The sequence below is a fragment of the Balaenoptera physalus genome (assembly GCF_965194825.1).
Source record: "Balaenoptera physalus genome assembly, chromosome: 3".
In the NCBI taxonomy this organism is placed as follows: domain Eukaryota; kingdom Metazoa; phylum Chordata; class Mammalia; order Artiodactyla; family Balaenopteridae; genus Balaenoptera; species Balaenoptera physalus.
Genome location: NC_138890.1, coordinates 51964031 through 51989433, shown reverse-complemented (window position 1 = coordinate 51989433; position 25403 = coordinate 51964031). Strand labels below are relative to the sequence as shown.

Below are 25403 nucleotides of genomic sequence, written 5' to 3'. Positions count from 1 at the left end.
AAAATTAAAGACAAAGAAAAAATATTGAAAGCAGCAAGGGAAAAACAACAAATAACATACAAGGGAACTCCCATAAGGTTAACAGCTTATTTCTCAGCAGAAACTCTACAAGCCAGGAGAGAGTGGCATGATATACTTAAAGGGATGAAAGGGAAGAACCTACAACCAAGATTACTCTACCCGGCAAGGATCTCATTCAGATTCGATAGAGAAATCAAAAGCTTTTCAGACAAGCAAAAGCTAAGAGAATTCAGCACCACAAAACCAGCTCTACAACAAATGCTAAAGGAACTTCTCTAAGTGGGAAACACAAGAGAAGAAAAGGACCTACAAAAACAAACCCAAAACAATTAAGAAAATGGTCATAGGAACATACATATTGATAATTACCTTAAACGTGAATGGATTAAATGCTCCAACCAAAAGACACAGGCTTGCTGAATGGATACAAAAATAAGACCCATATATATGCTGTCTACAAGAGACCCACTTCAGACCTAGGGACGCATACAGACTGAAAGTGAGGGGATGGAAAAAGATATTCCATGCAAATGGAAATCAAAAGAAAGCTGGAGTAGCTATACTCATATCAGATAAAAGAGACTTTAAAATAAAGAATGTTACAAGAGACAAGGAAGGACACTACATAATGATCAAGGGATCAATCCAAGAAGAAGATATAACAATTATAAATATATATGCACCCAACATAGGAGCACCTCAATACATAAGGCAACTGCTAACAGCTCTAAAAGAGGAAATCGACAGTAACACAGTAAAAGTGGGGGACTTTAACACCTCACTTACACCAATGGACAGATCATCCAAAATGAAAATAAATAAGGAAACAGAAGCTTTAAATGACACAATAGACCAGATAGATTTAATTGATATTTATAGGACATTCCATCCAAAAACAGCAGATTACACGTTCTTCTCAAGTGCGCATGGAACATTCTCCAGGATAGATCACATCTTGGGTCACAAATCAAGCCTCAGTAAATTTAAGAAAATTGAAATCATATCAAGAATCTTTTCTGACCACAACGCTATGAGATTAGAAACGAATTACAGGGGGGAAAATGTAAAAACCACAAACACATGGAGGCTAAACAATACCTTACTAAATAACCAAGAGATCACTGAAGAAATCAAAGAGGATATCAGAAAATACCTAGAGACAAATGGCAAGGAGAACACGACGATCCAAAACCTATGGGATGCAGCAAAAGCAGTTCTAAGAGGGAAGTTTATAGCTATACAAGCCTACCTCAAGAAACAAGAAAAATCTCAAATAAACAATCTAACCTTACACCTGAAGGAACTAGAGAAAGAAGAACAAACCAAACCCAAAGTTAGCAGAAGGAAAGAAGTCATAAAGATTAGAGCAGAAATAAATGAAATAGAAACAAAGAAATCAATAGCAAAGATCAAAAAAACTAGAAGGTGGTTCTTTGAGAAGATAAACAAAATTGATAAGCCATTAGCCAGACTCATCAAGAAAAAGAGGGAGAGGACTCAAATCAATAAAATTAGAAATGAAAAAGGAGAAGTTACAACAGACACTGCAGAAATACAAAGCATCCTAAGAGACTACTACAAGCAACTCTATGCCAATAAAATGGACAACCTGGAAGGAATGGACAAATTCTTAGAAAGGTATAACCTTCCAAGACTGAACCAGGAAGAAATAGAAAATATGATCAGACCAATCACAAGTAATGAAATTGAAACTGTGATTGAAAATCTTCCAACAAATAAAAGTCCAGGGCCAGATGGCTTCACAGGTGTATTCTATCAAACATTTAGAGAAGAGCTAACACCCATGCTTCTCAAACTCTTCCAAAAAATTGCAGAGGAAGGAACACTCCCAAACTCATTCTATGAAGCCACCATCACCCTGATACCAAAACCAGACAAAGATACTACAAAAAAAGAAAATTACAGACCAATATCACTGATGAATATAGATGTAAATATCCTCAACAAAATACTAGCAAACAGAATCCAACAACACATTAAAAGGATCATACACCACAATCAAGTGGGATTTATCCCAGGGATGCAAGGATTCTTCAGTATACACAAATCAATCAATGTGATACACCATATTAACAAATTGAAGAATAAAAACCATATGATCATCTCAATAGATGCAGAAAAAGCTTTTGACAAAATTCAACACCCATTTATGACAAAAACTCTCCAGAAAGTGGTCATAGAGGGAACCTACCTCAATATAATAAAGGCAATATACGACAGACCCACAGCAAACATCATTCTCAATGGTGAAAAACTGAAATCATTTCCTCTAAGATCAGGAACAAGACAAGGATGTCCACTCTCACCACTCTTATTCAACATGGTTTTGGAAACCCTAGCCACAGCAATCAGAGAAGAAAAAGAAATAAAAGGAATCCAAATTGGAAAATAAGAAGTAAAACTGTCACTGTGTGCAGATGACATGATACTATACACAGAGGATCCTAAAGATGCCACCAGAAAACTACTAGAGCTAGTCAATGAATTTGGTAAAGTTGCAGGATACAAAATTAATGCAAAATTAATGAATGCAAAATTAATGCACAGAAATCTCTTGCAGTGGGACCTATACACTAATGATGAAAAATCTGAAAGAGAAATTAAGGAAACACTCCCGTTTACCATTGCAACAAAAAGAATAAAATACCTAGGAATAAACCTACCTAGGGAGACAAAAGACCTGTATACAGAAAACTATAAGACACTGATGAAAGAAATTAAAGATGATACGAACAGATGGAGAGATATACCATGTTTTTGGATTGGAAAAATCAACATTGTGAAATGGACTATACTACCCAAAGCAATCTACAGATTCAATGCAATCCCTATGAAATTACCAACAGCATTTCTTAAGGAACTAGAACAAAAAATCTTTAAAGTTGTATGGAGACACAAAAGACCCCGAATAGCCAAAGCAGTCTTGAGGGGAAAAAAATGGAGCTGGAGGAATCAGACTCCCTGACTTCAGACTATACTTCAAAGCTACAGTAATCAAGACAATATGGTACTGGCACAAAAACAGAAACATAGATCAATGGAACAAGATAGAAAGCCCAGAGATAAACCCACGCACCTATGGTCAACTAATCTATGACAAAGGAGGCAAAGATATACAATGGAGAAAAGACAGTCTCTTCAATAAGTGGTGCTGGGAAAACTGGACAGCTACATGTAAAAGAATGAAATTAGAATACTCCCTAACACCATACACAAAAATAAACTCAAAATGGATTCGAGACCTAAATGTAAGACCGGACACTATAAAACTCTTAGTGGAAAACATAGGAAGAACACTCTTTGACATAAATCACAGCAAGATCTTTTTTGATCCACCTCCTAGAGTAATGGAAATAAAAACAAAAATAAACAAATGGGACCTAATGAAACTTCAAAGCTTATGCACAGCAAAAGTATTTATTGGAAAGGAAACCATAAACAAGACGAAAGGACAAACCATAAACAAAGGAAAGGAAACCATAAACAAGACAAAAAGACAACCCTCAGAATGGGAGAAAACATTTGCAAACGAATCAACGGACAAAGGATTAATCTCCAAAATATATAAACAGCTCATGCAGCTTAATATTAAAAAAACAAAAAACCCAATCCAAAAATGGGCAGAAGACCTAAATAGACATTTCTCCAAAGAAAACATAGAGCTGGCCAAGAAGCACATGAAAAGTTGCTCAACATCACTGATTATTAGAGAAATGCAAATCAAAACTACAATGAGGTACCACCTCACACCAGTTAGAATGGGTGTCATCAGAAAATCTACAAACAACAAATGCTGGAGAGGGTGTGGAGAAAAGGGAACCCTCTTGCCCTGTTGGTGGGAATGTAAATTGATACAGCCACTATGGAGAACAGTATGGAGGGTCCTTAAAAAACTAAAAATTACCATATGATCCAGCAATCCCACTACTGGGCATATACCCAGAGAAAACCATAATTCAAAAAGACACATGCACCCCAATGTTTATTGCAGCACTATTTACAATAGCCAGGTCATGGAAGCAACCTAAATGCCCATCGACAGACGAATGGATAAAGAAGTTGTGCTACATATATACAATGGAATATTACTCAGCCATAAAAAGGAACGAAATTGAGCCATTTGTTGAGACGTGGATGGATCTAGAGACTGTCATACAGAGTGAAGTAAGTCAGAGAGAAACAAATATCGTATATTAACGCATATATGTGGAACCTAGAAAAATAGTACAGATGAACCGGTTTGCAGGGCAGAAGTTGAGACACAGATGTAGAGAACAAATGTATGGACACCAAGGGGGGAAAGCGACAGGAGGTTGGGGGTGGTGGTGTGATGAATTGGGCGATTGGGATTGACATATATACACTGATGTGTATAAAATTGATGACTAATAAGAACCTGCTGTATAAAAATATATATAAAATTAAAAATTAAAAAAAAAATTTAACAAAAACCCAAAACAAACAAAAAAGGACAACAACAAAAAAAGAAACAGCATATCACCAGCACCCCAGAAACTTACTTTGCATGTCCCACCAGTCACTGCCCCACATCAAAAGTATCCACTGTTCTGACTTCTAACATCATAAATAAGTTTTGCCTTTTGTAAACATCATGTAAGTAGAATTAGTGTGGGTACTTTTTTTTTTTATAAATTTATTTATTTATTTATATTTATTTTTGGCTGTGTTGGGTCTTCGTTTCTGTGTGAGGGCTTTCTCCAGTTGCGGCGAGCGGGGGGGGCCACTTCATCGTGGTGCGGGGGCCTCTCACCGTTGCAACCTCTCCCATTGTGGAGCACAGGCTTCAGACATGCAGGCTCAGTTGTTGTGGCTCACAGGCCTAGTCGCTCCGTGGCATGTGGGATCTTCTCAGACCAGGGCTCGAACCCGTGTCCCCCATATTACAGGCAGATTCTTAACCACTGCGCCACCAGGGAAGTCCCAGTGTGGGTACTTTTTTACATCTGGCTTCCTGTGCTAATATTTTGTTTGTGAGAGTCAGTCTTGTTGTTTCATGTATTTATGGTTTTTCATTCTCATTGCTATATGTTCCATCGTGTGATTATATTATGCCACCATGAATTTATTCTTCTTACTGTTGATGAGCATTTGAGTTGTGTCCAGCATTACATATAATGTGGCTATAGACATTCTTTTATGTGTCTGCTGGTAAACATGTATATGATTTCTCTTGTCCATATACCTAGGAGGGGTGATATGTTCTCTTAAATAATAAAGATCTGGAAAAGCTTTGAGAGCTACATTAAAAAAAAAGAAGAAGTATTTAACAAAAGTGTAAAATTTATACTTTGAAAACTATAAAATATTAAAGAATATCTATGTAAATGGAAAAATATACCATGTTCATGGATCAGAAGCCTTAACATTGTTATGATGGCAATATTCTTTAGATCAATCTACAAACTTAGTGCTACCTTAGCTCAGGCTGCCATAACAAAATAACATAGATTGGATGGCTTAAACAACAGTAGTGTATTTTCTCACAGTTCTGGAGGCTGGAAGTCCAAGATTAAGGTGCCTTCATAGTCGGGTTATGGAGAGCTCCCTTCCTGGCTTGCAGACAGCTACCCTCTCACTGTGTCCTCACATGTCACAGAGGGAGGGAGGGAGGAGCAGAGAGAAAGAGAGGGAGAATGAGAATGAGCAAGTTTGCTGGTGTCTCTTCTAATGAGGTCACTAATCCCATAATGAAGGGCCCATCCTTATGACCTCATCTAAACCTGATTTCCTCCTAAAGGCCACCTATCTAAGTACCATCACATTAGGGCTTGGGACTTCAACATATGAATTTGGGGGAGGACACTATTCAGTTCATAACACATGTAATCCCTATAAAAATTCCCACTTGCTTCTCTGTAGAAATTGACAAACTGATTCTAAAATGCATATGGAATTGAAAGGAACATAAAATAGCCAAAGCAATCTTGAAAAAGAAGAACAAGGTTGGAAGACTCAAACCTCCCACTTTCAAAACTTACTACAAAGCTACAATAAACAAAACAATGTGGTACAAGGATAGACATATAGATCAATAGAGTCGAAATGAGAGTGGAAAAATAAACCCTTATATTTATGGTCAGTTGAATGTCATCGAGGCAACCAAAATAATTCAATAGGGAAAGAACAGTCTTCAACAAATGATGCTAGGAAAACTGAACATATACATGAGAAAAAAAAAAGTTGCCTTCTTCTTCACATCATACACAAAAATTAGCTCAAAATAAGTCAAAAACCTAAATGTAAGAGCTAAAACTATAAAATTGTTAAGAGAAAATATAGGAGTAAATCTTTGTGACCTTAAGTTAGGCAAAGCCTTCTTGGACATGACACCCAAAGCACAAACAACTAAGGAAAAATAGATAAATTGAACATCATCAAAATTAAAAACTTTTTTGCTTCAAAACATACCATGAAGAATGTGAAAGGCAACACACAGAATGGGAGATAAAATTTGCAAATCATATATCTGGTAAAGGGCTTGTATCTAGACTATATAAAGAATACTTACAACTTAATAATAAAAAAGACAAATAACCCAATTTCAAAATGGGCAAAGGATATGAATAGACATTTCTCTGAAGAAGTTATATAAATGTCCAATAAGGACATGAAGAAATGCTCAACATCATTAGCCATCAATGAAATGCAAATAAAACCACAATGAGATAAACTTCACACCCACTCAGTTGTCTATAATCAAAAAAGACAGATAATACAAGTGTTGGCAAGAATATGGAGGAATTGGAACCCTCATACCTTGCTGGTGGGAATGTAAAATGTGTAGGTGCTTTGGAAAACAATCTTGCAGTTCCTCTAGGGGTAAATGTAGAGTTACCATATAACCCCAACAATTCCAAATTCCACTGCTAGACTTACGCTCAAGTAATGTATGTTCACACAAAAACTTGTACACAAATGTTCATAGCAATATTATTCATAAAGTCAAAAGTTTGAAACAATTCAAATATCCATCAGTCAGTGAAAGGATAAGTACAATGTGGTATATCCATACAGTGGAATATTATTCATCAGTAGAAAAGAAATACTGATACATGCTCCATGTGGATAAACCTTGAAAATACAAATGGCCCATAAACAGGTAATAACATTCTCAATTTCATTAATAATCAGGGAAATTAAATTTAAAATCACAATAAAACATCCTTTCACCTGTACCATGTTAACTAAATATAAGTTAGGTGTTAGCTGGTGTCTGTGATAATATAGCTCAGTGAGAACTGCTGGTGGGAATGTAAATGGGAAAAACTTATTGGAAAACAGTGAGACATCACCTCACAAATACAAGAATATTCAAGGCAGCATTTCCATAAAGGAAAAAAAAAGACCACAAGCAGCTTGGATGTCCTTCAGCAGTGGAATAGATCAATTGTTATATAGTCAGACAACGAAATACAGCACCGCAGTGAAAATGAATGACCCACAACTACATGCATCGACATGGATGAATCTCACAAACATAATACTGAGAGAATGAAGCAGTAAATTACACAGAAGAGTAGATGCAGTATGATTCCATCCATATAAAGTTCAAAAACAGGCAAAACTAAACAATATATTGTTTGTAGATACCTCAAAGGTAGTAAAACTGTAAAGAAAAGCAAGAGAATGATAAACACAATTTGGGACGTGGTGTGGGAAGCAGGGCGCTCTTAGGGAGATGGGAACAGGCTTCCGAGCTGCTGGTGATGTTCTATTTCATAAACTCTGTAGTGAGTAGCTGGGAGCATGTTTTATTATTCTTCTTTACACTGTACATATATATTTACTACATCTTCTGTATGTATAATATATTTCACAATTTAAATGTTTAAAATAATGAATGAGATCACCCTCAGGGACCCTTCTAACACTTTGATTTTGAAATTCCATAAAACTGTCTCATTTGAAAAGTTGAAAATCAACAGAATCCTAGACTCTCATATCTGGATGTGTCCTCAGTTACCACATAGCCCCCTCATTTTACAAATGAGGCGACTGAGCTCCAGAGGGGTGAGGTCACTTTTTCAAAGTCACACAGCACCTGAGTGCCAGAATGGGAATATGGAGGAATTGGAAGGTCCAGTGACCCTCAAAACAGTACATTTTCCACTGAAACACAGTAGGGCTGTGTGCATGTCCTATTCTAGGCATTATATTTACAATGAGCATTCTGTGTTTTCTGGAAGCAGTTCTGAGTTCCCATATTCTGTCCCATTGTCAGACTATATGATCTTTCTTTTAATTAATAGACTTTATTTTTCTGATTCACAGAATAATGACTGCCCTGGATGTATTAATTCCACATCACTTCCATACTACAGACCCTCTCCATGGCCTTTCCTGTTATTTGAATGAAGAGCTCTGCTCAGCCTCAGATACATCTGTCGTGCTGGTCCAGCTTTCCTTCCACCCCGTGTTCCCCACTGTATTTCCAGGAACCCCTGGGATTCTTATCAACCTTTACATCCTTTCTACCTTCCTCCTTCAGCTCCTTGGGGGAAATGAAGGAACAGATTGTTCCAAGTTTTCATATGGCCTCCTGGTTTTCTCCACTGGGAGAGGTGGCTCTGGAAGTGGAGTTGGCAGGGGACACAAAGGAGAGAAAAGAAGGGAAAAAACAGGAGCTGTTTCCAATGAGGTTGTAGGCCATGACCTGACTAATTCCACAGCCATGAAGTCAATTGATCTGCCACCTGCACATCCCAGAACAGCCTGTTCTCTGGCCTTGCCTGCCTTCCAGACCAGGCATTGTTTGATGTGATGAGTTTTCATGAAGCCTGATGAAAGTTGGACCCTTCCGCACCTACCACCACCACCAGCACCACTTCTACTCATAAGCCCTGAATCTCTGCAGGGGTGGTCTCCAGTGGCTGCCAGCTCTACCTCACTTGGAATTTAAAATGTTTAGGCATATAGTCAGCCCTACCTTCTCCTAGACTCACAGGATGTCAGTGTCAGAAGAAAAGCTCAGGTCATTTCTTGTCTGGTTTCTGCTCTTTACACAGAAGTGAACAGAGGCCCCAGACCACAGAGGACCAAGTTCAGTGTCACCCAGAGAGTTAGATAGCCCAGGTGGTCTGACTCCCAGAGCAGAGTCTCTCATGGTCCTAGACCGTTTCCCGTGGTGCTGTGACATTTGGAGCTGCCCTCCTCCCTCACCTTGGCCCTTGGAGCCTACCTCTGGCCTGCAGAGTGAACAAACACTTGCAAAATACTTCTGACATTGACCTAGAAGTCCCTCCTACTTTTAACCTGGCTGCTTTTGCAAAACAACATGCCCTGTTAAAGATAAGAGAGTATTTACTGGGGTGATGTCACCCAGTCCAGGCCAGGTCCTCGCACTTACAGGCTTGGAAACCACCTTGTTGGTTTCCCCACCGTGGATCACGCTTGGTAAAGCTGAGTCATGCTAACCACATCTTTGGGATACCGATGAATAAAACCTGAGTGCCTGTTTATTAACATAAACAAGAGCTGTAACTCTCCGTTGTACTAGTTCATGTTGCCCTGATCAGCTGCTTCTCTCACAAAGGCAACCTATGTAGAAAGTCAAACTGTCAGACTCAGAACAAAGGGAGCTGGTCTCGGGATTTGAATGAGCTCTCCAGTGGCCTTCCTTTGATTGCTGACAAGCCCCTTCCTGGCTGACCCATCCTTGCTTTAGCTGGATCAATAAACTCAGCAGTTCTGGTGGCCCAGAGAGTCATTCAGTCTCTTGGAAGAAACTTAGCCTCTTTCTGCTCTTCCCATTATGTGTTCATTTCATAACTTAACTCTCAGAGGGAAATCTCATTTCCCACGTTTCTAAGTCCTTTGGGGGAGGGGAGTCCCACATGATTCAGTTGTTCAGACACCTATAATTATATCCACCTGCTGTTCTATTATCTGCCCTATATTACTTCATATTGTCCACAAGGATATCCCCAAAGACTTTATAAAGTACCTTATGAAATCATGTTGCCTCTCTGTTCAGAAGTCATCAGTGCAATTGATCATTTCTGCAGCTGGGTAATGGGGAATCATTATAATCTTCTCTCTACTGTTGTATATGTCTGAGATTTTTCAAAATAATTTAAGATTTTAAAAACTAGGGGAAAAACCATCCATGGCTTCCTAGTTTCCCACGAAGCCTAAACGTCTTAAACTGGACTTGGCCCCTCTTCCTCCAACTGGCCTGGCAATATTTTCCTGTAATATTGCCTTCCACTCTCTAAAAACACCACCCTTACCCTAGCCCCATCTCCACACAAATATCGCTTGCAGTTTCCTGCCTTTGTGCTTTAGCTCATTCCATTCCTTCACTTCAACTTAGATGCTACCTCCTCCAGAAAGCCTTCATTGATTCCTCCCACTCACAGCACTTGCTACCTACACCAGCCCATGGCCTGTCCCCACTGATGTATGTTCTATGTGGTCTTCCCTCTGCATCCATTGTTAGCTCTTTGGAGTTCAAGGATTATGTTTTATCATTCCTGCCTGGGAACAGATCTACCTTTTATGGCTATGGTGAAGATGGATTATAATCTTCAAATCATACATCCCATTGCCATCCTAGCTTGTCTTCACCTAGCACAGACTCATGCACGTAGGAAATGCCCAGGACATTTTTAACTGAATGATTCTTTCATCAAACTCATGACACCACCAGCTGTGTTGCATTGCGTAAGCCACACGGCTTTAAACTTTTCCTCCATGTTTTGAGAGGATTGTATAGCATGGGTGGTCTCAGCATGCATCAGGATCAGCTGGGGAGTGTGCTAAAATGCAGATGCCTGGGCTCCAACCGCAGGGAGTCTGATTCAGGTCCAGGCAGCTGCATCTCAAGAAGCCCGCCAGGTGATTCTGATGCAAGTGGTCTTCGGGCCATCCTTTAAGGAGCACTGGCCCCAAAGGCCCATGAGGTCCCATGCGTCACCATTCTCTGGCCACTTATGACTGAGTCAGACAGCAGCCTTGTCCCCAGCGAGAACCTCATGCTTGCAGACCCTCCCTGGACTCACCTGCCTTTGTTTCCCGCCCTGTTTCCCCAAGTGTGTGGCTGTGGCCTGGCTCAGTCAGGCTTCTTCTTCAAGAACCAGGAGTACATCTGCACCCAGGACTACCAGCAACTCTACGGCACCCGCTGTGACAGCTGCCGGGACTTTATCACGGGCGAGGTCATCTCTGCGCTGGGCCGCACCTACCACCCCAAGTGCTTCGTGTGCAGCTTGTGCAGGTGAGCAGGAGGCCAGTGGGGGCGGGGACCCTCTGCCTGGGATCCTGCAGAAGGGAAGAAGTGGCCTTCCCCAGGCAGATCTGGGGCTTACTCGGCTTTATGCTGGACACTTGCATCCTCTAATCTCGGGGGTGGAAGGACTGGACAGGCCAGTGGTTTTCAAACATTTAGCGGCTGAATCCTGTTTGTCAAATGTGATCTAGTATAAAACACTAGTTTGTCCCGAGATGAAGGCAGCGTAGGATCTGAGCCCCAACACTCAGCCTCCCATTTCCCATCAAAAGGCCCTGAAGGAACCTCTGAGGGCCCTCTGGCCTCTCAAAACTCAGTTTGGAATCCATGAATCTGGCTCAGGCTCTCACACCCTCAGCCACATGCAGTACTGGGATATCTGTTTATAGCCTTCCTCCATGACCCTGGCAGGTGACCCCACCTCTGTAAGCCTCAGCTTCATTGGTGAATCGACATCAAAGCCAGTCCAACTTCTTTGGATTTCCATGAAGATAAATGAGATGGTACATGCAGAGAGACCTTATCTCAATGACTGGTACCAAATTGTGTCCACTTTTATTATTCTCTTCATTATCATAATGATCATTATCTAGCCTCTCAAAACCTCTGATAGGTGATGGAAAGCTCACACCTTCCCTCCTCCCTACCCTCAGCATCCTCATTGCTTGTTAAATTAGCAAATGTACATTAAGGGCCCAGTGTATGCTAAGCACAATATTTTTTTTTTTTTTTTTTTTGGAGGTAGCTGGTAGATGTTTGAGGTGCGTGTGTGTGTTTTGTGAATTCCTACCCAGTAGCTCAGTTCAGCTTTGTTCAGTTTTCTGCATTCAGCTATTGTTTCTCACAGATTAAATCATGCATAAGCAAATGCAAAATTCGTATTATGCTCAGGTTGTTCCTTAATATATCAGTCGTGTTGGGACTAATGTGAACTTTTAAAACAAACATTATAGCAGAATGAACTATACATATTTATCTATTGCCTTCAATACCTAAAAGAACGTTGGCGTAGAATGGAAATTTTGTAGTACCTTTTAAATTGAATAGAATTGGAATAGTCTTTGGATTTGGAATAGATCTAAGCACAATATTAAGTAGATGAAAAAATAAAGAAAACCTCAACCCTGCCCACAGATATGTTAAAATTTAATGGACTGCTCTGATTAAGTCATAAGTAAAGCACGATTGGAGTATATGTATGCATTTTTTAATTGGGAAAGTCATTTATAGATTAATTATTCTCCTCTTAAAACAACCACTTCTTTGTTACCAGTTAGAGTAACTAACCAATTAGAGTTTCTGATTGAGACTAACGACACAGTGCATAAGAAAATATTATCACCCAGTGGAATTCATTCATTCATCCATCCAACCCTTAAGACCTGGAATCCCAGAACCATTGGAAGTTTGCACAGTAGGGTCCATATGGTCTAAAGTGGAGGTTTTGTGAAGCCCCATGGAGAATAGGCGCCTTCCCAAGGTCATGCTGGGTCCTTTTACCATGAGTTAGTGCCTGGGCTGTGATGAGAACACGCTCCCCTCTCTCCCTGGCACTCCCTCCATTGTTCATGTTGCTAATGTAAGGGCAGCGGAGCCACTGCAGGCTTACGGGGGCATAAGCTCAGAGTCCATATTAACAGGCATCCCAAACCGCACGAGCGAGAGCTGCTGTGTGATGGGATCAGCTGTGCTGAGGGTTCTATGTGCTTTATATTTAGTTAGGGAGGCAGGACATGACGAGCTTGAGCCCCTGAGCTGTGGAACTCAAACTGCGCAAATGCAGGCGAGCAGAGGAAGAGGTTCTTTGAGGATGTCTAAACTTCCTGTGGAGTGAAAGAAGGAAATTTTGGCAAGTTGGGGAGTTGAATGAGTTCTTCCTGACATACAGGGGATAGGTCAAGTTGGGATGGAAGAAGTCCTTCCAGGAAGAGGAAGTACCTCTGAGACGTTTTTAGCCTCTTCATCATAGAAGAGAAATGTAAGCCCAAATAAGTGTCATGATTTGCCCAGTGTTTAAAAATCATGTAAATGGCCCAACTGGGTCTCCAGTTCCGGTCCTGGCCCTAACTGAGTGGTTTAGCCTGGCCCCATGAACAGCACTTGAATGTAGCCGGTGCTGTATGTGTGCTGTGTGTGCTACCAAAGATCTTCAAGCACATGTGTTGTCAAGTCACCTATAGACACAGAACCCTCTGGAGAGGTGGTGTTGAATTTCTCCTTCATCCCTCTTGCAGGAAGCCTTTCCCTATTGGAGACAAGGTGACCTTCAGCGGGAAGGAATGTTTGTGTCAGACATGCTCCCAGTCCATGACGAGCAGTAAGCCCATCAAGATCCGTGGACCAAGCCGTGAGTCCTCCCCACGGGGCATGTCGCTGTCCACGAGTGCCATCTCCCAGGGCTCTCCTGTCCCAGCTTCGCTAACTGCTTCTGCAGCCTGGAGGGAAGTGGGGGAGGTTCCCACCCTGGAGGACTCCTGCAGCATGACCCAGTTGGCACACAGCCCAGACTCACAAACTTCCCAAAGCACAAACGCAGGGAAAACAGGCTGCCCAACTATAAACAGGGATGGCCTGTGCCACGTATTGGCCACTTGGGTGGTTCTCCTGGGATGAGCAGGGCTCCTTATCTCCCCTCTGGTCCATGCTCCCAAAGGCATCCCAACAGAGCTGATCAAGTGTTTTCCACCAGTGGCTGTCAATTTTTACAAACTCCACTAAAGAAGAATATGCAGACGTATCTTAACAAAAGAGGGAATATGAGAGAAAGCCACAAGGGCTGTGCTAGTGTCCCTTAGGGTGTGTTCTGTGGACCGTGACATCAGCTTCACTGCAGGACTGATAAAAATACAGATTTATGGGCCCACTCTGGACTTCTAGGAATGGGAAATCCTAGAAATCTACAATCTTAATAAGCTTCTTGGGTGATTCATTCGCTGCTCCTAAGACTGAGAACTACTGTCTAGGGATGAGGGGGACACTTGGCAGGCCATCGTAAAGGTCACGTTCTATCACCAAAACATAGATTGGGAGTTGGGGGGAATCTGAGGATCAATAGTGCCTCGGAACAGTCATTCTGATTTGTGGAATGTCCATTCCATTCAAACGTGTCTAGCCGTAAGATATCCAAATCACTGTTCCAAGATGCCCTTGTCAGGCCACTGACTGCATGTGCCCACACACACACGGACACAGCCCCCTGGGTCTCGGTAAGCCAAGCTAAGCTCCGGCATTCTTTCATGTTACGTGACACTCTCAGTGGCCTTGTCGGCAGAATCAATGAAAGCCCATTAGCGTCTTGTGCGGCATCACTGTGTGGTATGGGGGTTGTTGGCCACGGCACCAGCAGAGTCAGCATGCTGAGGCTGTGTCCGGCTGAGGGGGGCGAGCACAGAATACCCCAAGTCAGCAGGGCTCAGCTCCCAGGGGCTCCATTAGCAGGAGAGCCAGTGGGGAGGCTCCCTCCCTTGCCCTTCCTTCCTTTCAGTTGAATCAGATCTGCTCCCAGACTTTCCGTCAGTATCTTCGGTGGGGCTCAAGAACAATTTGCCACTCTGATCAGGTTTCCATCTTGAGGTGGCTGAGTGCACACACTGTTACCCTTCATAACTCCTTGAAAGCATCATCCAGAATGACAGCAAGGCTGGGATGCAGGACCACAGCGCCATGGCTGATGCTGCCAAGGCGACCAGACAGCAGTGGGACCACGTGTGAGTTCGTAGAGGGAAGCCGGCTGGAGTCAGGAGGCTGCCATCCTTCTGTGTGAATGCACAGCCATCATGTAGCCTCCCTGTGGCTCAGTTTACCCAACTTTGTGGAAAGCAAATGTATCAGTATTCTGGAATCAAAACTAACATACGTCATAGTGTGTAAAATGCTCTCTAAATATAAAGTGAGGGATTTTGTTGGCTTGGAGGTTTAGTCTAGAAAACATACCAAAGGAGAACTGAGAATAAGATTCCTGAATCTGCTATTACTTCACTCAGCCTGTGTTGCGTGTACTGTGTGCCTTGGGGAATCTCAGACAGGTGGGAGATTTCCTCAGCTAAGTGCGGGAGTCCTGCATGGGAGCATGTCCACAAGAAGAGGCTGTGTCCACCATAATTCTGCAGATCAGGAGGTGAAGAAGGTGAGGAAGAGTGAGTACAGAAGAGCAAGTGAGCACGTGGGCAGTCTCCGGGGGGACGCCTAGGATCATGGCTCCTCTTGTTACTCGTGAGGTCTAGACATCAATGTGTGGATCTACAGGGCATATGTTTCATAGAAATGTTTTCTCCCCAAAGGTGGTCATTGTCTATGCTGCAACCGCAAGGCAGCCTCCTGACTTGGGAGGAAGTTGGAAGGTCTGCTTAGTTCCCCAAAGATGGAGGGAACTAAAACAAGATTCAAGAGAGTGCTAAGGTGAAGAACATATCATAGAGAAGGAAAATGAAAGCAGGAAAACTTGCTGTATTTTTGAGCTACAGGAGTGTGAAGTTTCACCCCTGGAATGTAAAGACATTCTGGAAAAGCAGGAGCAGTATCTACTCAAAAGATATCAAGAAGAATACTTAGGAACTGTCAAGAGAAAAGAATTGTATTACTTATCACAGGCGGAAGAAATGTTTCCTCACAGATCTCACCAAGAAGAATCAGGAGCAGAAGTAGCGTCGCCACCATCACCACCATAAGTACCACCACCACCACCATCTTCACAATCACCACCACCATCATTATGAGCACCACCATCACCAACACTACCGTCACCACTGCTAACATTGATTGACTGTGACTCTTGCCAGGCACTGCCCAGACCTCACTGAGAAGAATCAGCAGCAGTAGCACCACCACCATCACCACCAAAACCACCACCATCACTATTGCTAACATTGATTGGCTGTTACTGTTGTCAGGCACTGCACTGTTTTCTATATATAACATCTCATTTAATCATTATAATAACTCTATGAGGGAGATAAGAGTAATGGTTTTTAGATGAGAAAACTAAGACTCAAAAAGCATAAATGACTTGCCCAAAGTCACTCAGATAATGGTAATGTAACTGGAATGTGAGCCCAGGCAGTCTGGCTTTGGAGCCTATTTCCTTAACACCCTATACCAGAGACATGACTTGCTAATAGGAAGGGCCCTGTCTCCCTGGATTAGTTGCCTAAAACAAGGTGGGGAGCTTGCTATGACTCACAAACCCACTTATTTTTGCTGATCTAAGTGGAATGAATGACACAGTCAAAAAAACTAAAAATAGTTGTCTGGGGTCTTCAGAGTCTCCAGTAAACTGAGGGATTTAGGAGGAACAAGTGGTGGCATCATACTTCCTGCCAGCTGAAGGTTGTAATTTTGGAATAAAGAGGAACATATGAGGAATGGAGTGGACAGCTGGCTCTGCAGAATCCAACTTGGGACAGGGTGTGGTTTTCCTGACACTGCTTATTACACCAGACCCGGGCTCCCGGCTGGGGTGTTTGAGGCTCCACTGGTGGCCAAGAGTGAGAGTTGAAAGAAGAGGGAGGAAAAGGTCCTGATAAATATGAAGCCAGTACAGTGGAAGATGAGCAGTATAACATGAAAAGAAAACCCATGTGGAGCAGGTACGCCAGAATCTCAGGAGGAATCAGCAGGCCCTCCCGACATCAGGAATATTGCTTCTGACCTCATATCAGAGATTGGATAATGCACAGAGTATGAGTTAAAAACATGAGAATATGGGATAATAATGATAGCATCCACTGTTTGGGTACCTACATGCCAAGCACTGTGCAAAGTCTTTCCAGGCCTGATTCAGTTCATCTTCACACCAGTGTTGTAAGGAAGATGTTCAGATGAGGAAGCTGAGGTCATACAACTAGTCAGCTGGGGAGCTGGGATTCTCCCCTCAGCCAGCCTCTCTCCACTCACTCTAACCTCTCAGCTCAACCTGTAACCACTACACTGTACCATCTCCTAAATTTTAGCTCAAAATGCCAGTTCATCTCAGATGTGTTGCTGCAACTTAAAGAGATGGAACTCATCTCTTTTGTGGCCACGAAAGGATACAGCTCTTCAAATAAGGTTTATTGAAAAGATAGACAATGGTGGTGTTGGCTAGTAACATGTCTGTCTCCATGGAATCCACAAGTGAATTTGCTCAGTGAATGACCATGTCAAGCAAGGAAAAGTGAAGTGCAAGGGATAAAGGAGAAGAGAGAAACTATAGTTATCATTAAATATTTGAAGAAACTGACGTGGGGGAAGAGGTAGATTATTCTTGGTTGCATAAAATAGGGGGTGTCATAAGGAGTCAGGAATCAGCTCCATATAAAAAAGGCAGTCACGGGACTTCCCTGGTGGTCCAGTGGTTAAGACTCTGTGCTCCCAATGCAGGGGACCTGGGTTCTATCCCTGGTCAGGGAACTAGATCCCACATGCATGCTGCAACTAAGAGCCCGCATGCCACAATGAAGATCCCACATGCCGCAACTACGACCGGCGCAGGCAAAAAAAAAATAGAAGAAGAAGAAAAAAAGGTAGTCATGACAATCTTACCTGTCCAAAGGCAAAGTGAACTTTCTCGAGAGGGGGTGAGCTGCTCACCCCTGGAGGCGGACACAGAGGAAGGTGCCCACCCCTGCTGAGAATGCTGTAGATTCCTGCATTGGGTGGGACTTTGGCCAAATGCTCTGTGAACTCTGAGCCCCTGTGGAATCATTTAACCCTATCAGTGAGGCCCACAGAGACACAAGGTCAGCATTTGTGGCCTAGAAAGCTGGACCAGACGCCTGAGCCCTTGGGTTTTACTGTTCGGAGCGTGGGCAAGTCACTTCAGAGGCCATCTGTCTGTAAAAGAGGAGGGGGTACCTGACCTCTCTAAACTATGACATTCTGAAGACTGTGATGATCAGGATGGGGTGGGGGTAGACTTATCCCAGGAGAAAAGAAATCCTAAAACTATTCTCCCAGCCCCCATTTGAAGGCCTGGGACTTGAAGCATTTTGCAGTGGGAGACCTTCCTGTCCGCAGCTTGCGCTAAGAGACGTTAGAAAGGCGCTGTGTGGCCAAGAGGCGCGGAATGTGGGAGCTGCCTCGTACACACACTTCATCAGGGCCCTGACCCTCCCCACAGCCTGCTGGGCACACCCGCTTCCTAGACACATGGACACCTCCTCTCCTCTCCCAGGACAGGCTCCCAGCTGGATGTGAGAGCTTCAGCCAGCCGCTCCCAGCTTGATACGCCGTCTCTTTTCTCGCCACTGCTCCCAAGTATGCATTTGCTTTGGTGCCAGGAGGCAGGCTTGTCCTCTGGTAAACTTTGCACCATGACCCTTTCCTCCTCCAGAGTGGGACGTCCGGTCGGCTAGGCCTGAATTCCCCGCACCTCCCAAGTATCTTGGACGCTGCCTCTATTTCCTGCCCCTCCGCAGACACCGACTGAGCAACAGGCAGACTCTGGGGCCCCCTACATTCAATATTGGCCCCAGTGCACAGTCCAGGGTGAGGGGAACGGAGAGCAAGGGCACCTTTCTGCTCTGGAATGATCTCATCAGACTCTTTAATCCTTGCTACTTGGGGAGGCAAATGTTTGGTGTATAATCATGTTGGGGAGGAGGTGTGTGTTTTAAGTTCTGTCCTTTGCCTGAGTGCTGTGAGGCCTGTTCATTCACGTTCATTCAGCAAATCTGCTTTGAGTTCTTAACTATGTGCTGAGCACGGTGCTGGGCAAGAAAATAGATTTAACCACAAAACACAAATCACAAACAGGGCCCTTGCCATTGAGCGAAACTCTACTGTGCTTGGAGATCTTGATAAAATTCAGTTGGTCTGCGACAAGGGCTTAATTTCCCAAAATATATAAACAGCTCATACAGCTCAACATCAAAAAAACAAACAACCCGATTGAAAAATGGTCAGAAGACCTAAATAGATGTTTCATCAAAGAACACATACAGAGGGACAACAGGCACATGAAAAGATGCTTAAAATCACTAATTATTAGAGAAATGCAAATCAAATGCAAAATGCAAATCAAAACAATGAGGTGTCACCTCACACCAGTCAGAATGGCCATCATCAAAAAGTCTACAAACAATAAATGCTGGAGAGGGTGTGGAGAGAAGGGAACCCTCTTGCACTGTTGGTGGGAATGTATATTGGTGCAGCCACTATGGAGAACAGTATGGAGGTTCCTCAAAAAACTAAAAATAGAGCTATCATATGATCCAGCAATCCCAGTCCTGGGCATATATCTGGAGAAAACTCTAATTCAAAAAGATACATGCACCCCAATGCTCATTGCAGCAGTATTAACAATAGCCAAGATATGGAAGCAACCTAAATGTCCATCAGTAGATGAATGGATAAAGAAGATGTGGTATGTATATGTGTGTGTGTGTGTGTGTGTGTGTGTGTGTGTGTGTGTGTATATATATATATATATATATATATATATATATATATATACAATGGAATATTACTCAGCCATAAAAAAGAATGAAATAATGCTATTTGCAGCAACATGGATGGACATGGAGATTATCATAGTAAGTGAAGTAAGTCAGGCAGAGAAAGAAAAATATCATATGATATCACTTATATGTGGAACCTAGAAAAATGATACAAATGAAATTATTTACAAAACAGAAACAGACTCACAGACCTAGAAAAACTTTTGGTTAACAAAGGGGAAAGAGGGGGATAAATTAGGAGTTTGGGATTAAGAGGTACACACTACTATACATAAAATAGATAAGCAGCAAGGACCTACTGTATAGCACAGGGAACTATATTTAATATCTTGTAAAAACCTATAATGGAGAAGAACCTGAAAAAGATATATATAATATATATATAATATATATACACATATATATGTAACTGAATCACTTTGCTATACACCTGAAACTAGCACAACATTGTAAATCAAGTATACTTCAATAAAAATAAAATAAAATAATTAAAAATAAATAAAAATTCAGTCGATCTGGGTGGGGCCCACATTGCTGCACATTTCTGAGCTCCCAGGTGACACTGACGCTGCAGGTCCCTGGGTCACAGAGACTTGCATGAGCTTAGTTAGCAACTCGAGAGCAGAAGCAGTGCAGGGTCCATTCTGGATGAACAGTTGTCAGGATGACCAGCAGGGAACTTTCTGGAGGAACCCTGGGAGGTTTTTCTTTCTCCCTCACACCAAGACCACTTGTCAAGAGGCCAGCCAGGGCTCCGCTGGCCTTTCCCTTACCTGGCAGAGTCTCGACAGGTGCCAGTACCAGGGTGGGAGCAGTTGTGGAAAAGCTGGTGTTCCAGGAGGGGTTTCCTTGACTCAGGTGTGCGATGATGGCAGGGCTCTAGGGGCCCAGGATGCTTTGCTCAGCACATCCTCTTGTCTTTGCAGACTGCGCTGGGTGCAAGGAGGAGATCAAGCATGGCCAGTCACTCCTGGCTCTGGACAAGCAGTGGCACGTCAGCTGCTTCAAATGCCAGACCTGCAGCATCATCCTCACCGGGGAGTACATCAGCAAGTGGGTTTCTCCCCCTCCCCAACCCGCCCGCCTGGCCTCTGCATGCTCCCAGACCTGGCTGCACGTGACCTTTGCCCGAGTTCCCAGCAGCATCTCCCTCCGTTTCCATCCAGCTACCACACTCTGGCCGCAAACAGCACCCCACCCACCTTGGGCCCTCACGCGGTGCTTCCTGTGCCTCAGATGCTCTTCTCTGCTCTGCACATGCTTGCTCCTCCCTTCCTTCTGGTCTCAGGTCCTACACCCTCTCCTCAGAGGTGGCCTCATTCCACCCTATTCTTTGCCTTCATACAGGCCAACACCATTTGCAATTGTATATTTATCCATGTTAACTTTTTAGTAAGGTTAATAATACTAGCTACCATTTATTGAGCTTTTATTGTGGACAAGGAATGTACTAACGGCTGTGCACGAATTATCACATTAAGTCCCATGACTACCCCCATGAGATATTTATCCCCATTTGAAAAGATGTAGAAACTGAGTCTCAGGCAGTAAGTAATTTGCTCCAATGATTATATTTAGTGTCTGTCCTCACCAGGGCGGGACTTGTTTAATTCACTGCTTCGTGTAGCACAATGCCCGACCTGTAGTCAACAATACAGTTGTTGAATGAATTGAGATAAGAGATGATGGACACACAGTTGTCAGGAAAGATGGCCCAGCCTGCACACTGAGCACTAGACAAGCCCCCTTGTGCTAGGCCCTTGTGACCACATTTACATACTCAAGTACCTAAAATAAATTAGGGCCACAGACCCTCACAGCTTTGACACTTTATGATCCAGACACTTCTCAGGTATTGCCTCTGGCCCGATGCTAGGACACAGTGAGCATGTAAATTTGTAGCATGCATGGTTTCTGCTATCAAGAAATAAGAGAGAGAAGCTGTATACGTAAGAAACTGTGCCTCCAGGGGATGTGTGATTGAGAGCTCAAGGGAAGTTCTATCCTTTAAGACCGTTCCAATCGTAAGTGACAGAAAACCCAACTCAAACTCCCTTAAAAAGCAAAAATGGGGGTTTATTGACTCATAGAAATGGGAAGGCCAGCGGCATTCTGGCTTCTGGCATGGATGAATCCAAGGGCTTAACGATGTCATTAGCACTTCAGAAGTGTCTCTCTCTCTCTCCCTCTCAGCTCTACCTTCCTCTGTGTTTGTTTCATTCTCAAGCAGGCCCTCCCCAAATGGTAGCAAAGATGATCACCAGCCACTCCAGGCTTTCATTCTAGCAGCTTCGCAAACCTGGCACAGAGAGAGAGGCTTCTTTCCCAAGAACTCCAGCAAAAGTCCCACGGCTGCCTCTGATTTGGCCACCGCTGGGTCACATGCCCATTCTTGACCAATCACTGGCCAGGAGGATCTCAACCCTCGAGCCAGAGAGCAGCTGTTTGTGAGCTCTTTGTAACTGCGAGTGCGAAGGGGTGGTTCCCAGGAAAACCCAGGCAAGATACTGCTGCTGGCAGAAAGGGAGATAGATGCTAGCTAGACAACCCTTGTCTGTGTCAGAGGTCTAAGCAAAGGGCTGTGACTATTCACTTCTAACTAGCAGAAGTGGAATCTGGAATATATGAGAGTTTTATGGAAGATGGTGATATTTGGGCCAGGCCTTGAAAAGGGGTATAAGATTTGAAAATGTAGAGACGGAAAGCTTGTAGGCAGAATGCTCAGCCTGGGCAAGGGCAGGGAGGTGCTGGACACATCCATCCTGTTTGTGGGAACTCGGGTGTGTGCACAGGTGACGTCCAAAGCTGCAGAGGTTGAGCTGAGGTCACAGCCCCGAGAGCTTTGAAGGCCATGTTAGTGGAGTTTGGCATGCACCTCTGTGCCTGCCAAGTAAGGAGTGCCCTTGGTGAGTTGCCAGCCAGGAGTCCTTGAGTCTGTGAGCCTAAGTCCAGATTCTCTGGGGGAGTAAGGGTTTGCTCAGAGCTCCTCTCAAGCAGGTCCAGCCCAGATTGCCCACCACGCCTTGGGCCTCTGCAGCCGGCCTCTGGACTCTTCATCCGTCTGCCAGCAGAGTGTCAGATGCTTAGCGGCTCTGGCTGTGGCGTTGATGCCCAGGTTAGAAGCCCAGCCCACTTGACCTCAGCAAGAGACTCAACTTCTCTGAGTCTCAGTTTCCTCATTTATAAAAACAGGGCTAAGAAGAAGACCTGCCTCATAGGGTTGTGTCAGGGCTCAGAGATCTGTGCTTTGTACCTAATCAGTACCCGGTAAATGTTAGTTTTTACCATCTGCCTCTTTTTAGAATCATGTATATTTCAAATTCCCGAAGGCCTCACAACCTCATGGGTCCAAATTAGGAGGTGTTGGCATTTATACCCAAATTTTGCTGGCTCATTGTCCCCACCTCCCGACAAATGACTGTCCTCCTGCCGGGTCACCCTCCCATCCCCACCCAGTGCGGAAGGGTTGGGGGAGGGGGAAGCTTGTCTCGTGGACCCACAAACAACAGTCTCACCTGGTGACTTTGCTGAGCACGGGTCCTCATTGCCAACTCTCCTTCAGGAAACACTGACAACTCTGCTGCCCAGGGTGGGCTCCTAGCAGTGCCCGCAGGGCAGCAGCTTGGACGTGCCTGTTCTTTAGGCCTCTGTGTGTGTGAGCGAGTTCTGTTACGTACAAAACATGGCATCAGCACTTCAGAGAGATGTCATCAGATCTGGTCCTTAGAGCTTGGCAGGGCTGGAGCAGGGCTGAGCTCTTTGATGCTCCAACCATCTCCACATGGGCCCTTGAAAGCTGAGCCCCAAACGTCCTCCTTGAAGACCCCGCTCAGCAATCATGGGGATTCCCCTAGCTGCCATTTGCCAAGTACTCACTCTAGGCCGGGCGCTGTGCTGAGCCCTGGGACACGCTGGAACCATGTCCTTTAATTCTCATGACAACCTGGGAGAAACCAGACCGTCTGGGTTTGAACCAGCTCTAGGTCATCTGAATTGGGTTTTCTCATGCATACAGTGGGGAGACTGATAATTCCAACCTCATAGGACTGCTGCAAGGATTAGACGAAATAACCTATGTAAAATGCCCTCAGAGGGCCTGGCACACACCAAGCAATAAATATCAATGGCTATTAGTAGTAGGGGGTCGTATAAGAATAACTAACAGTAATCTTATTACTACCCAATAAGTTATAAGCACTGGGCAAGAATGGAACGCTTAGGAGGTGGTCGGGGAGAGGGGGTTCCTGTTTTCTACTGATCCAGGGGCACAATCAGACGACTCTTTCTGTACAGGTGAAGTGTTTTATTAGAAGAGGAGCCCTTAAGGATGTGCAAAAAACACTGATCATATTGATGACCTCCTGGAAGGGAAACTGGGAGAGGCTGAGAGGGGGGTAAAGACTTTCCCCTCTGTGCCTCTATAATGTGCCAAATGCAAATATTACCTATTCTAAATAAAATAAATGTTTTATTTTTTAAATAATTTTTAAATGAATTTTTAAAAGAGCCATCTGGGGTAAAGGAAAAAGTAGGTCTGGAGAATTTGCGGGGAGGGAGAGGAAGGAGAGTGGAAAAGGGACACTCACAGCCAGCAGCAGACCGGTGGTTCCCAGGCACGCTCAGGGAGTTTGTCAAGATGCAGATTCCCTGGCATCCCCCCATCCCAGGAATTGTCTGATTTTGTATGTCTGAAGGGTGTCTGGGGAATTTGCATTTTTAGCAGCTCCCTGAGTGCTTCTAATCTTGGTCCAGTCACAGTTGGCTGCAGGTCTGGGAAGCTCCACGTGACACCCCCCGTAAACCCCCCTAACTTCCTCTTCCTGTGTGGATTTCCTCTTGCAGGGATGGCGTTCCATACTGCGAGTCTGACTACCACTCCCAGTTTGGCATTAAGTGCGAGACTTGTGACCGATACATCAGCGGCAGGGTCTTGGAGGTGAGTGGGTACAAGTAACTCTGAAGATGTTTGGGCAGGATGGCCTGTGACTCCAAAAAGTCATCCCTGAGGAAGGGGAGAGTCACCCCACACCCCTTTTTCCATCGCCTCTACCTCCCCCATTTTCTCTACCCCAGCTTAGCTTGCTACATAACCTTGAGCAGATAACCTTGTCTGGGTACCCCCAAAATGAGGAGCTGGACAAAATTATTCCTTGTTCCAAAAATGCTGTGTTGGAAATATCAGTTGCTTCTCTGAATTCAGACCCAGCTCAACTACTGGGGAGTGACAATTATGATTTTCTTCCCAACCCTGCTTTATTTTTTAAGCATTTGGTAACGTGCTGATTTAAGAACCAGCTTGTCTAGCAGCCTATTCCCTAAGCCCTTCTTTGGCTGGTCCATCACCATGGCAACAGCTCTTCTCCGCCTCTGATACACAGCTCGCTCTGCCATGACAGACAACCTGCAGCACCATTGCTGAGCCCTTGCCTGAGCCCTCGCCTGAGCCCTCGTTTGCTGGCCTTCCTGGCCTTCCCTCCCACACCCTGTGGGCCCAGGAAGCTGTCTTCCTATGCTTTGGGACCACCCACCTTGAGGAACCAGAAACAGGAAAGAGTTTGGTGCAAATGAAAAACAGTAGCCTAAGAGTAGAAACAGTTGGGTGCTAACTCATGCTCAGATTTTGGGTGAGTATCTCTGCCTTTCTAGGCCTCAGTTTTCTCATCTGACAGTGGCTGAGG

The 25403-nt window shown here is 43.9% G+C and overlaps 1 protein-coding gene across 1 annotated transcript in view; it reads left to right on the top strand.

The window, feature by feature from the left end:
• The window catches only part of ABLIM3 (actin binding LIM protein family member 3), a 145840-nt gene that overhangs the window by 60380 nt on the left and 60057 nt on the right, over positions 1 to 25403 (top strand). The window contains exons 3-6 of the mRNA XM_082454196.1: positions 11095 to 11278; positions 13525 to 13637; positions 20652 to 20778; positions 24568 to 24661. Of these exons, the coding sequence (XP_082310322.1) occupies positions 11095 to 11278; positions 13525 to 13637; positions 20652 to 20778; positions 24568 to 24661 (518 nt within the window). The remainder of the gene's footprint in view (positions 1 to 11094; positions 11279 to 13524; positions 13638 to 20651; positions 20779 to 24567; positions 24662 to 25403) is intronic.